At 40.6% G+C, this 16,949-nt stretch overlaps 1 protein-coding gene across 2 annotated transcripts in view; it reads left to right on the forward strand.

Moving 5' to 3' along the window:
* Positions 1-16,949, forward strand: part of LOC127579282 (protein SFI1 homolog) — a 120,401-nt gene that overhangs the window by 39,720 nt on the left and 63,732 nt on the right. For both annotated transcript variants that reach the window (XM_052031965.1, XM_052031967.1), the window contains 3 exons: positions 606-682; positions 4,091-4,193; positions 5,118-5,214. In XM_052031965.1, the coding sequence (XP_051887925.1) occupies positions 606-682; positions 4,091-4,193; positions 5,118-5,214 (277 nt within the window). The remainder of the gene's footprint in view (positions 1-605; positions 683-4,090; positions 4,194-5,117; positions 5,215-16,949) is intronic.

The raw sequence follows: 16,949 nt of genomic DNA on the forward strand, positions 1-16,949 counted from the left end.
TTTACCTCTGGTTAATTTTTTTAATATTTAGTTTTTTTTAACTTATTTTCTTACTTGTAGTTAGTTATCTGACCAATATACAGACATCTGAGGAAGGACTTTGATAAACGTGAGTTGATAACCTCTATTGACAATGGACATTTCCCAGAATGTTAACAATCTTTGTTCATTCAATTTAAGCATCCTGCCTTCTTGGTATCCTAAAATAACAAGTTTTAACTTCACTGAAAGTGAAGGAGGTTGTCAAAAGAGGAAAGCCCTGTTTCCTGAGCTACATATTTGGTTTTATACATACAAGATGCTGGAGGAACTCTTGATTCTGCATATTCAACTTAATAGTCCTCCAGAATACATCAGGAATGCTAGCTTGGTCAGTGCGGTCCATAGCAGCATTCGATCACGTAAGAACTGAAAAAGTGTTTCAACCATCAGTTTGACATTCAGGGTTAGTGCAGGAATGGCTGTTTTATCTTTAACTTTGAATTGTATACAAATTTGGAATTTTTCTTATTGTTCTCTGTTGAGTATGTTTGTTTTAATCCCAAATAGTCAAGGCTTAATGTGACCCAGAAAGTTCTCCTATTGCAACCCTTTCTCTCATTCAGGTTTACCATCAAATCACTCAGCAGATTTTATATAAGGTGGATGAGAAGGAGAAAAAATGGAGGCGCAATCTCTTGAGGTAATACACCTTTGTCATGCTTTGTGTTTGGAAGATTTATACTACAAATAACAATCTGTGTGTTTTACATGGATTAAAGTTCGCATGGCAGAACGAGATCATTTCATATAATTGTATATTTTAATGAATGAATCATTAAATGTAATTGTTACTTTTAAAAGTGACCTCTATAATATCACCACCTTCCAGATCATTGAATCTATTTAAATCCTGGGTATTTTATCCTCATTGTTAGTTATTTAAGAACCAAGCATGCGTTCCACTTGCTTCCTATTGCCCTTTCCTATCTAGTATACTTTACATTTTATAGAACGTAGCACAGGAACAGACACTTTGGCCCACAATATCTGTGCAGAGCATGGTGCCAAATTAAACTAAACCCTTCTGTCTGCACTTGATCCATTTCCCTCCATTCCCTGCATATTCATGTGCCTATCTAAAAGCCTCTTGAATGCCACTATCATACCTGCTTCCACTACCACTCGTTCCAGGCCCCTATCCCTCCGTGTATATTTAAAAAAAACGTGCCCTGCACATCCCCTTTAAACTTTCCCCTCTCACATTAAAGCTATGCTCTCTGGTATTCAACATTCCAACCCTGGGAGAAAGTTTTTTTTTGTGGCTGTCTACCCTACCTTTGCCTCATGATTTTATAAACTTCTATCAGGTCTTCCCTCAGCCTCCTGACACTCCAGAGAAAACAATCCAAGTTTGTCCAATATCCCCTTATAGCTAATACCTTCTAATCCAGGCAGCATCCTGGTAAACCTCTTCTGAACCCTCTCCAAAGAACTCCATATCCTTCCTATAATGGGGAGACCAGAACTGCACGCAATACACCAAGTGTAGCCAAACCGAAGTTTTATACAACTGCAATACGACTTTCTGACTCTTAAACTCTAGGCCCCAAGCATGCCAAATGCCTTGTTTGCCACTCTATCTGCTTGCGTTGCCACTTTCGGAGAACTATGGGCTTCAACCACAAGATCCCTCTGTACATCAATGCTGTTAAGGGCCCTGCAATTAACTGTGTACCTCCCCCTTACATTTGACCTCCCAAAGTGCAACACCTCACACTTGCCCGGATTAAACTCCATCTGCCATTTCTCTGCCTATAACTGTGACATATCTAAGTCCTACTGTATTCTTTGATTTCCACCTTCACTGTCTGCAACTCCACCAATTTTTTGTTGTCTGCAAACTTACCAACTAAAGTTTCCCTGGATCCCATACCTCCTGACTTTCTGAATAAGGCTTCCATGAGGAACCTTATCAAACACCTTATTAAAATCCATGTACACCACATCCACTGCTCTACCTTCATCAATGTGCTTTGTCACATCCTCAAAGAATTCAGTCAGGCTCATGAGGCACGACCTGCCCCTCACAAAGCCATGCTGACTGTCCTTAATCAGCCTATGCTTCTCTAAATGCCCATAAATCCTGTCTCTAAGAATGAGGACATGAATCTCATTCCCACAAGCAATGATCGAGAGCACGCCTATGGACGCATCAATGGAGAATGCGATTAAACATGAGGAGGAATGAACGTCAGGGTGAGGTGAAGTAAGGCCTGTGTGGTGCATAAACCCCATGGAATGTGGGCCAGGCTTATTGACTAGCTAGTCCAATACCACACGGTCATCAATGTGATATTGTATAGAACACAGGAATGTGAGAATGTGCTGCCCACTCTCCTCTCACCCCCAGGGTTCCTGAGATTTTCCCTGCCATCTCCCCGTGGCTCCTCAGGGGTTCCAGTGTGACCACGCTGGGAGAACTGTGCATGATTCTGGTTTCCAAATCCCTCGGTTAGACCACAATCAGAGCTCCGCACACAATTCTGGTCTCTGTATGACACGAGCACTGTGGTGTACATGGATTTTAATGAGGTGTTTGATAAGGTTCCTTCTGGAAGGCTTATTCAGAAAGTCAGGTGGTATGGGATCCACGGAAACTTGGCTGGGTGGATTCTGAATTGGCTCGCCCATAGAAGACAGAGGGTGGTGGTAGATGGAGTGTATTCTGCCTGGAGGTCGGTGACCAGTGGTATTACGACAGGATATTGATAGAATGCAGAGCTGGGCTGAGAAGTGGCAGATGGAGTTCAACCCAGACAAGTGTGAAGTGATACACTTCGGGAGATCGAATTCGAAGGCAGAATACAAGGTTAATGGTAGGACTCTTAGTAGTGTGGAGGAACAGAGGGATCTTGGGGTCCACGTCCATAGATCCTTCAAGGTTGCCACGCAGGTCCATAGGGTTGTTAGGAAGGTGTATGGAGTGTTGGCCTTCATTAGTCAGGGTATTGAGTTCAAGAGCCGTGAGGTGATGTTGCAGCTCTACAGAACTCTGGTTAGACCACACTTGGAGTATTGTGTTCAGTTCTGGTCGCCTCGTTATAGGAAGGATGTGGAAGCTTTAGAGAGGGTGCAGAGGAGATTTACCAGGATGTTGCCTGGATTGGAGAGCATGTCTTATGAGGATAGGTTGAGCAAGCTAGAGCTTTTGTCTTTGGAGAGAAGGAGGGTGAGAGCTGACTTGATAGAGGTGTACAAGATGATAAGAGGCCTAGATCGAGTGGACAGTCAGAGACTTTTTCCCAGGGCGAAAATGGCTAACATGATGGGGGCATAATTTTAAGGTGATTGGAGGAAGATACAAAGGGGATGTAAGTTTTTTATATATACACAGTGGTGGATGCATGGAACGCACTGCCGGCAGAAGTTGTGGGGGCAGATGCATTAGGGACATTTAAGAGGCTCTTAGATAGCCACATGAATGATTAGAGAAATGAAGGGCTATGTGGGAGGGAAGGGTTAGATAGATCTTAGAGCAGGATAAAATGTCGGCACAACATTGTGGGCCGACGGGACTGTGCTGTAATGTTCTATGTAACCCACCTACATTTGGTTTATTTTTAAATTACATCTGCCACTTTTAAATGCGGCACTTAAACAACGAAACAGCAAATTTCATGACGTATGTCAGTGATAATAGACCTGATTCTGATTCACTTTGGCATTTTGATTATTGTAATTTCTCAACATCAGTGTTGTTTGACATCCATACTAGTTCCTTCCAGTGTTGACCTGACCACCTTCTGCTTTACAAGTTCTTGTAGAGGGTGGTGAATTTCTGGAATTCTCTACCCCAGAGGGTTGTGGAGGCTCGATTATTGAGAGTATTTAAAGAGGAAATAGACAATACTTTTTTAAAGATCAGTAAATAGAAGGTGAGAGGGAACTGGCACAGAAGAGGAGATGAAACCTGGGGAAGAATTGCATCGATCATATTGAATAGTGGGACAGGCTTGAGGGATGGAGTGATTCACTTCTGCTCCCAGTTTCTAATCTACACAGTACAATGTAGGTTTGCTTTTCATTGATTTAATCTTTTATTACCCAGATTTTCTTTCTCCACTTGGAAACAAAATGCACATGCCCTGGCTGATGAAGCAAGGAAGACTGCCAGAGCGGATCATCATTATCACCATGTACTTTTATCGACGGTATGGCTCAGTTTCTTTACGAAAGAAAATTGGAAGAAATTTCTTGAGTTGAATGTGAGAGATCATGATTTTTTTCATTAGCTGTGTTGCTTGCCATCAGATTTTACCTTTGAATTCTTATTTTAATTTTTTTGTTTTATTTTAATTATTTATGCGAATCTTCTCTTTCCTCTGCACGGAATCGACACACAATAGTAAGTTCCACCCAGTTGCCTCCGCTTTTGATGCTCTATTGTCAGGTTGTTAGGAGGAGCAGAAGAACATCTTGGGGTAATTTCCTGTTTTCTTTCCACAGTCTCATAGTTATTAGCAAATAGCTTTTTCTTAGCAAGTAGGTAATCTGCATTACAGAGCATGGGACTGGGGTGTACTAGAAAAACCCCATGGTTGATTATACCAACTGTGTGCTGTTATTTGATGGAAATCTGGTTGCTACAAATGGCCTCAGTACCCCTCTCACAGATTGAGGAGTTTAAGTAGACCTTGATAATGGGCCAGAAAGGGCAAAAAAAAGCCAAAGGTTCTGCTGCTAATCTCTATTCATTGGTCAGACTCAGCAGTGATCAACTCATCTGCAGCCACATACTGTCTGGATATCAATATGAGTTGTCCCTTGGAGGAAAGTTGTCAGCACTTATGGAAACTTAGCAATTGGTAGTGCATTTAGAAAAGGAGTGTGTGTATGTGGACATGAAAAGAAATGGATTATCCTCTCTCCCTGTAGTGTGCCCTGTGCCTTTAGCTTGATATCTGTGCACAATGACTTCGATTATAGTGAGTCTTATTCTGTCTTGTAAAAATCAGCTTGGAGCCAAATTTTAACTGTTCAGTATTTTCAAGTGTTGTTTTGTAAGTTTTCTGAGTCGTTAGCACGAGGCAGTTGTATGAAGACACTGAAGGGTATGTGACTTTACCTTTATAAAGGTTCTTGGGTGCTGGAGGGATGCGATCTCGATTCAAGTATATCGACGACAACAGAAGGAAAAAGTCGTGCTGAAAGCAAAACAACATATTGATTTTGGTAAGAGAAAATACAATTCATGTGTGCGTAAAATGTACCAAGAAATGTTCTGCGAAACCTTTTGCGTCTCTATGTATTGGCATGGCAGTGTGACTATATACTCAATTTTACACCTGTTTCGTTTGTCTCTGTGGAGACTTGAAAAGGACCCAGAGCACTTTTGTTCTTGTATTAGCAGATTTGTACTTCATCATTGTGTTTTCCTTATCTGAAGGTGCATAAGACTCTGCATAGAGTCGCACAGCACAGAAACAGGCCCTTTGGCCTGCTTTGTCCATGGTGACCATCAGGTACCCATCTATACTTGTACCAGTTACCAGCACTTGGTCCGTGGCCTTCTATGCCTTGGTGATTCAGATGCTCATCTAGATACTTCATAATGTTGTGAGAGTCTCAGCCTCCACCATCTTCTCAGGTAGTGCATTCCAATTCCAATCACTCTGAGTGAGAAAATGCTTACTCTCATTCCCTCCAAATCTCTTGCTCCTTACCTTAAACCCATGCCCTCCCGTTACAGACACACCTAATATGGGCAAATGTTTATTCCTATCTACTCTATGCCTGTCGTAATTTTGTACACCTCTATCAGGGTCCCCCTCAGCCTTCTCTGTTCCAAAGAAAATAAACCCAGGCTATTCAATGTCTCCTCATAACTGAGACACTCCATTCCAGGCAACATCGTGGTAAATCTTCTCTTCACTCTCCAGCACAATCATGTCCTGTTGATAATGTGGCTCCCAGAAATGCATATGGTATGTGGCCTCATCAATATCTTATAAAGCAGTACTGTAACTTGCCTTCTATTCCCAGGTTAATGAAGGCTAGCATTCTGTATGCCATCTTGACCACTATATCTACCTATGCTGCCTCTTTTAGGGATCTTTGGACATACACCAAGATCCTTCTGTTCAATACTCCCTGGGGCCCTACCACTCATGGTGTATGTGCTATCCTTATTTGACCTGCCACAATGCGTCACTTCACACTTAGCAGGATTAAATTCCATCTGCCAATGCCCTGCCCAATTTGCCAAATGATCAATATCCTACATTAACATCTCGGTTATTAAGGGTGTCATTACTGATCCCTGTGGTACACCACTGGTTACGGGCTTCCAATCACAGAAGCAGCCCTCTACCATCACCATCTTTCTCCTATTACCAAACTAATTTTGGATCCAATTTGGTCTTGTGCCTTGGATCCCATTGGCTCTAACCTTTTGGTCCAGCCTGCCAAGTGCGACCTTGTTAATTGCCAAACTGAAGTTGTATTGTCCTTCCTCAAGGTGTTTAATGGACATCCTTTATCAAAGCAAATAATTCCTTAGGGTTGGATGCTGTTTATCCCATTGTTGACAGGAGATGAAATTTCTTTGGCACTGAAATAGTCATTTGGTGATTGATACCAGCAGATTGTAAATGTTACTACATATAAGCAAAAGAAAACCAACAAGCATTCAATCTTGCATAAATTAATAAAATATATTCTCAGGAAGAAGATGGGAGATAATTTGTTCACTAGCAAATTACTAGTAAACTATAATTCTGTTGTCTTAGATGCCATAGAAAATGCCTGACAGCCCTTACTTATTTCTTTGAGGGGGTCATAGCCAAGTGGACTACATTGAACTCTACTGTCTGCTAACCTGGTCGTTCTACCTCCTTGGGAGACCTGAGAGATTTGGGGATAATCTTTCCTCAAGTCCAATCGATGCTGGGTTGACCTTATCTGGTACAAATTGGTTTAGCCATCTACTTTCAAATCTGGCTGACTACATCGATTGCTATTGGCCATTTTAGACCACTGCATTGAATGCTCATAATGTCAGGATTATACGAACTTCACTCCTGTTTTTATTCTCATTACCAGCTGTCTCCTTTGTTTTTGTTATGCCTCCAACATCAAGCGTGAGAAGCTTGTGGACTTCCTTCTCGTGAAGATCAAGGGTATCCATTTTGTCTCTTGCCTTTGCTGCAATTCTCCCTTCCTCTTTCTCTCACATGCAACCTCACCCAAGGCATGCCCTGCTCACACATTGTCTCATTTTTGTTTCTTTCCTGTCTGTAATGGGTGTAGTTACATATTGTAAGGTCACTGGACGAGCATGCATAGGTCTACACCATAGATGCAGGAACACGAGTTCAGGTTCCCTCAGTTGGGAAATTTAAATTTAAGTAATCAAATAAATCTGGAATTAAAGAACCAGTTTCATTCATAGTAATCATGAATCTACTGGATTGCTATAAAAACTCACCAGGTACAAGGAATCTGGCTTGTATGTGACTTCAGGCCAACCATGTGGTTGACTCTTCAGGTGGTTAGGGATGGAAAATAAATGCTGCCCTTGCCTGTAACACACCACATCCCACAAATGGTTGCTTGAATGGGGTGTCAGTGCTGATTGCCAGCATGGAACATTGATGAAGTTTGCCTTAATATAGTTGCAGTTTTACTAACTTTGATTTGCTTGGAATTTTTTCCCAGACCACAGTGCACCAATATCTCTTTAAGGTATCTAAAATGGAGAAGAATTTGCTTGAGTAAGGCAATTGACAAGGTTCTACATGCAGGCATGTCAGAATGTAACTTCCAATATTAATACGAGTCACAAGATCACAAGACAAAGGAGCAGTAGTAGGCCATTCGGCCCATCGAGTCTGCTCCGCTACCTCATTATGAGCTGAACTATTCCCATCCAGCCCCAATTCCTGGCCTTTCCCCAATATCCCTTGATACCCTGGCTAATTAGATACCTATCAATCTCCTCCTCAAATACCCCCAGTGATTGGGTCTCCACAGCTGTACGTGGCAACGAATTCCATAAATCTATGACCCTCTGGCTAAAGAAATTTCTTCTCATTTCTGTTCTAAATGGGTACCCTCTAATTCTAAGACTGTGCCCTCTAGTCCTGGACTCACCCACCAAGGGAAACAACTTAGCCATATCTATTCTGTCCAGTCCTTTCAACATTCGAAATGTTTCTGTGAGGTCCCCTCTCATTCTTCTGTACTCCAATGAATACAGTCCAAGAGCTGACAAACGCTCATCATATGTGAGCCCTTTAATTCTGGGAATCATCCTCGTAAATCTTCTCTGAACCCTTTCCAACATCAGTACATCCTTCCTAAGATAAGGGGCCCAAAACTGCACACAGAGTCAGCAACTACTTCCTGACTTTTTGACCTGTCAAACTGGGGAATGGCTAGAGAGTGTGCCTTTGTGGTTAATGCCCTATTTCAACAACAGTAGCCCATTGATAAGACATGCATGGCTTATTAGTGAAAATAATTGGGCTTTATAGTGGATTGATCCCTTCTGGTTTGGTTAAATGGCCACAATCTTGTTTTGATATTCCAAGTACCTCAGTAATCCTATCTATAAAGGCCCAGAACTGGGATGGGGTGACTGTGGAGTACTTGTCATGTTTCTCAATGATATACACTAAATGGCAGCTTGAGACAGGATTTTGTAGCCCTTTAGACAGGAACCACCATAGATAATGGTTAATGCAGTCCATCACTGAACTTTACTGACTCAAAACATCACTTCCCGAAGTTCAAACTGATTATATGTTATCATACAACTGGGCAGAGGAGAAATATTGATGAAGTCAATGGAGAAGTAGGAAGAAAGCTTGCCCAGCAATCTGTACAGAACTGTCAAAACTGGCAAGAGAAAGCAGAAAGCTAGGTGTATCAAGATTCTAACTCCTGAATGACAGTAATAGACAACTCACTGTTGATGAGCATTAATACTTTATACATCCTGTTCCTACAATTGGTGCAGCAGAGTGACTATTTTACATTAAAGGGGAAGGGGAGTGCACAATGAGTCATGCTTTCAAGAGACCTGTACCCATCACTGTAGTAACAGTTGAGTGGAACTCTGTTCTGGGCACCACAGCTCTGGGAGGATGTGTTGGATAAAATTATTAGGACAGGTTGCATGGACTAGGCTTGTATTTTATTATATATAGAATGATGTAATTGAAGTTTTAAAATGATTGACGAAGCTGATGGGTAAATAGAAACATTTGCCTCTGGTGGAGAGTCCAGAACAAGGTCAGAAACTGGAGCTGGATGACTGGTGGAAGAGTGGATCTCTGACCCCCAGAAGTTGTTTTGAGAATAAGGTCATTTGGTCTTTCACACCTCTCTGCCATTAAGTAAGATCATAGCTTGGCTTTTACTGAGGCATCACTTTCCTACACTAAATCTATATCCCTGGATTCCCTTAATTATGATTAATTGATAATTTGAAAACTGAGATAAATGAGGTCTTTTTTGATAAGCAAGTTTATATTGGTCATAGAACCAAGATAGGTCATTGGACTCGATGTAGACTGGCCATAATCTCATTGAATAGCACATCAAGTTCAGGGGCTGAAAGGCTGACTCGTAGTCCAATGTATTCTATGTGGGCGGCACAGTAGCGTAGAGGTTAGCGTGACGCTATTACAGCGCCAGCGATCGGGGTTTGATTCTCGTCGCTGTCTGTAAGGAGTTTGTACGTTCTCCCGTGTCTGCATGGGTTTCCTCTGGGTGCTCCGGTTTCCTCCCACGTTCCAAAGACGTCCGGGTAGGTTAATTTGGGTTTAAGAAGGGTGGCACGGACTCGTTGGGCCTGAAGGGCCTGTTACCATGCTGTAAGTAAAACTTAAAAACTTAAACTTAAAATGTATAGCCTCACTCAAGCAGCCAGTCAAAATCACCATGATCTTCTGATGCTCTTGCCTCCATCCCCAACCACTGAAGTGTGATCATTGAGCTATGTAGTTAATAGTTTACTCACAGATGTTAGAAATTCCCCAGTGGTAGCCCGGAGGCAGATGTTATCTGTAAATGCAAGAACTACATAATTTTACACATGCACATTTTCAGAAATAATGAAATTGTACATTTTAGTTACAGTCACATGGTAGACTACCATGCGGGTGGCACAAGCCTTTATCCAGTCTCAAAATAACCAACAGCCTATTACTCTTTACCCTTTCCTTCCCCCGGCTTTTTAAATCTCGATGGGTAAATTCTTGGTTCTGAGCCAGTAAGGCCAGACACCAGTGTAAAATGTGATGTTTGTGTCGCTAACTTGACTGTTGACGTGCACTTCTACACAAAAAGGTGAGATGTTGGCAAACCAGAGAAGCAAAGGATTGCGGATGCTGGATTCTAGATGAAAAACACAATGATGTTGGGGGAATTCAGCAGACCAGGCAGCGCCTGTGGAGAAGAGCAGGCGGTCAACGTTTCGGGTCAGGACGCTTCTTCAGGACTGATGATAGGAAAAGGGGAAGCCCAATATATAGGAGGGAGAAGCAGAGCAGTGATAGGTGGACAAAAGAGGGGTGGGCATAATGTGGTGATAGGTAGATGCAGGTAAGAGATAGTGAAAGGCAAGTGCAGGGGGGAGGAGGGGAGAGCAGATCCGCCTGGGGGATTGGTCAAAGGTCAGGAGGAAAAAAGGGTAGAAAAAAGAGGCGAGGAAAGGGAAGAAAAGGCATGGTTGGGGGAGGAGGGAGTGGGGATGACTTAAAGTGGGGGAATTCAATGTTCATGCTGTTAGGCTGCAAGGTTCCGAGACGGAAAAGCAGAGCAAACCAGTGGGGTCGTGTGACATTCAGGAGTCAGGATCAATTTTTCTGTCATTTATTTCCAGGTCCTTCACAAACTTTACTTCTAAAATTATATTTTTTAATATTTCATTGAAAGGTATCACTTATCAGAAACTGTCTATTAAAATTTGAGCCTGTGGTCCAGGGACTGACACATGAAGCTCCTGTTTTCCCCATGGAATGTAATTAGCCTTTTTTTTGTGTGAATTTATTGGGAAGGCAATAGCAGAAGAAAATAATTGGTTGTGAAATCTCCTATGAATCAGGCTCTGGTAGAAGCTAGTAATTTTGGCCAGACCATGCCTGATTTCTGAGCTTCCTCTGTTGGAACCTGCACCAGTTCTATTTAGGTTGACAGATTAATTAAGGACAATTACAGAATGAGTAATGAATGTAAAATTTCTCTAAAAAGACATTTAACCATTTGATACAATGACCAACTCAAAACATAATGTTTATTTTGGTGTTTTCGTAAAATAATTAATTTAGAAGGCTTATAAAGAGTTCCCCGGTCTCTCAGATATTTCTGCTGCAATTCACAGGCAGTCAAATTTAATAATGTTTTGTAAAATATCAACTTAAAATAAAAATTGCACATTGTTAATGCAGAATTGAAGAATCTATATGATTTAGAAATTGATGGTTGTTACTGAGAAATGGCAGAATTTCACCATGTAGCTTACTTTGTCTTTTACTTTTTGCTCAGAGAAAACAAATCAAATCAAGCAGTTTGTTCTGTAAATGGAGGGCTATGTCGTGTTCACATTGTATTATGTTCCTGTTTCCACCACACTCTGTGACGGCTAAAAGAAATTATTGACTTGTGCAAATGGGACACTGGCAAAAGCATTTTAACCATATGAATTAATTTTAGTAAAAAAAATTCCTTGTGCACATCTAGACAATACAGGTAAATTTACTTCACAATATTATTAGGTTTTAAACATGAAAAGATGAAGAAAAATCAGCAATGAAACTGCTCAACTGGAAGGGAGTTTAAATTAATTGGAAAAAGATATGACCTGGGAAGACGGGAATCGAGCATTGTGAATTGAAACAAATGTGCAATGGGAGGCATTTTGAATGGTTTCAGACAAGGTGTATTCTCGTGAGGATTACAGAAAAACTATTTGTGACTAGCCACTCATTGATTTTAAAAAAAAGAACAGAGAAAGAGAGATAATAAAAATGTAAGTTCTGAACTGCATTGAGATAAAGTTGAATGTTTTTCAAAAAAAAAGTACAAGGGAGAACTGAAAAGGAATTAAGATGTGCCATGTAACTATGAATATTTATAACATAAAATCTTATACAAGCAATATAAATAGTCATAAAACAGTACTCAAAGGAAGGGTGAGGCTAATTGGGACCAAAGAAAAACAGTCATGTGGAAGGCTTGGTAAAGATACTAAAATGAGTACTTCCACAAAGAAGTGGATGCTGTCAATATTGCAGTTAAGGAATAGGTGCCAGATAAATTGGATGGTATAAGAAAATGAGGAAGTATTTAAAAATTGGCAGTACTCCAGCTGGAAGTGTTTACAAACTGCACCTAGGGCCATCTATACAGAAAGCTTGGAAGTTAGCAGCACAAGTTGAAAAGACTGCTTAAAAAGGCACACAGTGTGGAGTGTTGCCTCAGGGGTTGGTGTTGTGACCTCTTTTTGATTTGTGATTACTGACTGTGGTTAGGATAGGAAAAGTGTAACTTAAAAGCTTTCAAATGGCACAAAACTTGGAAATGCAGTCAACAAAGAACTCAGTTTATATAATGCCATAGGTTATCCCTAAATATATTTCGAAGTGCCATTAATGTTGTCATGTGTAACTGTGACAATCAATCAGTTGGGGCACAGCAAGCTTTTGTAAACAACAATATGGTAATAATCAGATTTACTTAAGTGCTGTTGACTGAAGGATAATGTTGATGTGAGTAAATGATTTTTGCTCCAAGTGATGTCATGAGGTTATTTTAGGTGGTTCTTAGAGACCAGGTGAGCCCTTGGTTTAATGTTTAATTTGAAAGTGGAGCACAACCTCATTTATTGAACTGGGGCATTGGCCAAGGTTTTAGTGTTGGCTCTGGTTCATATCTTCTGATTCTGATGGGGGATTGCTACTAACTGAGGCTTGACTGGCACAGGAGGATATTAACATACAGCAGTATGTAGACTGGTGGAGTGGTCAGGTACATGCAGATTAAATTTAATGTAGTGGGTTATAAAGGAATACATTTTAGCAAGAAGAATGACAAAAAGAAATATAAACCGAACTTTAAAACTTTTAAATTTTAGGTAATATTTCTTTCCTCTTTCTTCCTGCCAGATGTAGTAAACAAAGAAATGAAATGAGTGTAGGAACAAGAAGTCCTAGGACTGCCTGTACACCAGTCAGTTGAGTTGGCTATACAAGGTCAGAAGGTTATTTAAAAAAAAAATTGGCTACTTGTTTTAACAAAAAAACTGTTGTGTTCAAAATACTGACCAGGCTATCCAATTCTGGGCACCTCAACTTGGGAAAGATGTCAAGGCCTTTAAAATGATACAGAGAAATTTATTTGATTAATATCTGAGAATAGGGGCTTCAGTTAGTTGGGAAAAGGTGGGGTTTCCTTGTTTGAAAGAGAAGGTTCTCAGGCAGTTTGCAGAGATGTTCAAAAGCACGAGTACTTTTGATAGTGAATATAATTCAGAACCCATTGTTTGCAATCCCAGCAGGGTTGAGAATAATTTAAGAGCCAGAGGTGCTATGAGGAAGATAAACTTTTACAGTGAATTTTGATCTGGAATGCAGTACTGAGATGGTATTGGATTGAATAATTTTACACAGAATGATTATATGGAATGACACCATTAGATCTATTATGTACACATTAGCTGTTCAAGTAATTGAGCCATTCCTGCTGACCTACCCACCTAAACCCCACAGCTCTGAAAAGTCATTCCTTCCAGATACTTACTCCAGCTTCTGTTTGAATGCAACAACTGAATCTGCCATCACTACTGCCACTAACCCTAGCGATGTATCCTAGACCCTAACACTCACTAAAGACCATTTTCCCTCCTGTCACCTTTGGTTCTTTTGACAATCATTTTCATTCTCTCCCCCTGCTCTCCCCAGAACAGTTTGTCTTTATCCTTCATGATCATAAATACTTCAGCTTCACCCCCACCATAACTTCCTTAGTTCCAAGAACAACCAGTTTCTTCAGTCTATCTATATTACTCAAGTCTCTCATTCCCGGAACCATTTTAGTAGAGTGGTAGAATGATGACAGTCATAGAGTTATACAGTATGGAAATAGGCCCTCTGGCCTAACTTATCCATGCTGACCAAGTTGTCTACCTGAGCTAATGCTGCCCCACCACTTTAAACAGACTATGCACATAAACCGCCTGATTTCCATGTTCTTAAATCTCTTTTAGAGTTGCGTTCTCTATTTTGTCTCTTATCTTCCTTGCCAAAATGGAACACTTTCTTACCATTAAATTGCTACCTATCTGCTCATTCCATCAGCCTGTCTCTACCTCCTTGAAGTACACAACAATCTTTCATTCAATACGACTACCTTCCGTTCAATACACTTCCAAGTTTTCTATCATCTGAAGATATGGAAATTGTGCTCTATATTCCCAAATCTGAATCATTAACATAATCTAAGAAAAGTAGAGGTCAGAGTCATACAACGTGGGATCAGTTCCATGAGTGGCCCTCAGTTCACTGAGTCTCTGCCAGGCATCAAGTACCCTATTTTTTATTAAATGAATATTTTAAAAAAAAAACTGCAATCTGAAATAAAAAAAACAAAATGCTAACACTCAGCAAGTCAGGCAACATCTGTGGGAAGAAACAGTTAGCACTTAACATTTCAGGCCTGAAACCCTATGTCTGAGACCCCACCCTACATCTGTTAGACACAGGTAGAGTCATACAGCCCTGGAACAGGTCCTTTGGCCCAACTGGTCGATGCCAACCAAGATTCCCATCTAGTTCCATTCGCCCAAGTTTGGCCCACATCCCTCTTAAACCTTTCCTATCTATGTACCTGTCCAAGTACCTTTTTTAAATGTTGTTAATGTACCTGCCTGCATCTGTTAACTGTTTATTTCTCTACCGATGCTGTCTGACCTGCTGAATGTACCTATATTAATCCCATTTTCTACCATTCAGCCTTCTATGCTATGGTACTTCAAATGATCATGTGAATACTTAAATGTTGTGAGTGTACCTGCCTGCAGCACTCCCTCAGGCAGTGCATTCCAAATTTCAACCATCATTGGGGTGAAAAAAATTCTTTAGATCCTCTCCAAATATCTTATCCCTTAAACCGATGCTCTCTGGTTGCACTGGTGCTGAGAGTGAAACACTTCTCAGTATCTGCCTCATCTATGCCCCTCAGTTTTGTTTACTTCAGTCGGGGCTGTCTTCAATGTGCCAAGGAAGATAAACCCAGCCTGTCCAGTCACTTCTGATAGCTGAACCACTCACCCCCAGGCAATATTCTGGTGAATCTCCTCTGCACCGTCTCCTGTGTAATGGCATCTTTTATAAAATGTGCCACCCAGGACTGCACACAGTACAATGGTTGTTGCCTAATTAATGTTCCATAGAATTGTATCTTAACGTCTCTGCTCAGTACTCGGTGTACCAGCTAATGAAGGTACGTATTTGGTGTGCCACCTTAACCGTCTTATCTATCTGTGTTGTCACTTTCAGGGATCCTTGGACATGTACACCAAGGTCCATCTATTTCTCAGTAGTTCCTCGGATTCTACCATTCATTGTATATATCCTAGCCTTACTAATTCTCCCAAAACACATCGCCTTGCTTTTATTGGGATTAAATTCCACCTACCATAGATGTACCCATCTTACCAACTCATCAATATCTTTCTGTAATTGAAGGTAACTTTCAATACCACCAACTTGCGTATCATCTGCAAAATTACTAATCAAGCTTCCTCCATTCACATCCAGATTGTTAATGTGTATAATGAACAACTAGGGTCCCAACCCCAATCCCCATGGTGCACTACTGGTCACAGGTTTCCAATCATATTGACCACTCAGCTGCCACCCTCTGCCTCCTATCACCAAGTTAATTTTGGATCCAGTTTGCGAATTTGCCCCAGATCCTATGGGTTCTTAACTTTTGGACTAGTTTGCCATAAGTGTGTCAAGAGGGTATTGTAGCTGATGTAATCGATATGGACTTCAGTAAGGACTTGCCTTACTTACCTCTTTTAAAAAAAAATTCAATCAAATTAGTCAACAGGATCTTCCATCTCCAAATGCAGATAAATCCTGTCCCTCAGACTTTTTTCCAATCACTAGTCTCATAGTACAGAGTTCTGGGAAATCTATTGCTTGCTTCCCTCCAGTCCAAAAACAATCTTTCATTCTGCATTTATGTTACTTAACAATTTTCCATCCATGCTACTGCAGCCCTTTTATTCCAATCCTGATGATGAGCCTCTGATGTGGGCCTTTTATCAAATTAAAATTAATAAGTACCACATCAAAAATCATCCCTATTTTGCAAATTTGAAAATGTGGATGATATGACATACATGATCTTACAAAAAAATATTATCTTTTGGAAGATCATATATACCATATCACCCACATTTCCCCTGGCACTCTCTTTTACTTTGTCTCTTATCAAGTTAATTGGAGACTCATTGCCTCCAACAAATCCATGCTGGCGTTCTCTAATTAATTGAGATTTGTTTAATTGATTGCTAATTCTCTCCAATTATCATTTCTGGAGCTTATGATATGAGAGAGGTTAAACTGACTGTTGCTGGATTTATCCCTACACCTTTTTGAACAAGGCATCAACATTTACAATCTTTCAGTGCCCAGACGTAAGTCATCAAAAGATATTTTGAAAATTATGTTCTGGGCCTATACAATTTCTTCCTTTGCTTCCCTCAGGAACCTGAGGTGCATTGCACCTGGACCAGGTGCTTCCATTTATTTTCAGTGCAGCTGGCCTTTCCTGCACAGCCTCTTTATTGATTCTTTTAAAAAAAAATATAGTTCATCCAGAATTTCAGCTACATCTTGCTTTGTTTAATAACTGACATAAAGAACTCTTTTAGTAACTCAGCCATGCCCTCT

The sequence above is a fragment of the Pristis pectinata genome, chromosome 17 (genome assembly GCF_009764475.1).
Source record: "Pristis pectinata isolate sPriPec2 chromosome 17, sPriPec2.1.pri, whole genome shotgun sequence".
NCBI classification, from domain to species: domain Eukaryota; kingdom Metazoa; phylum Chordata; class Chondrichthyes; order Rhinopristiformes; family Pristidae; genus Pristis; species Pristis pectinata.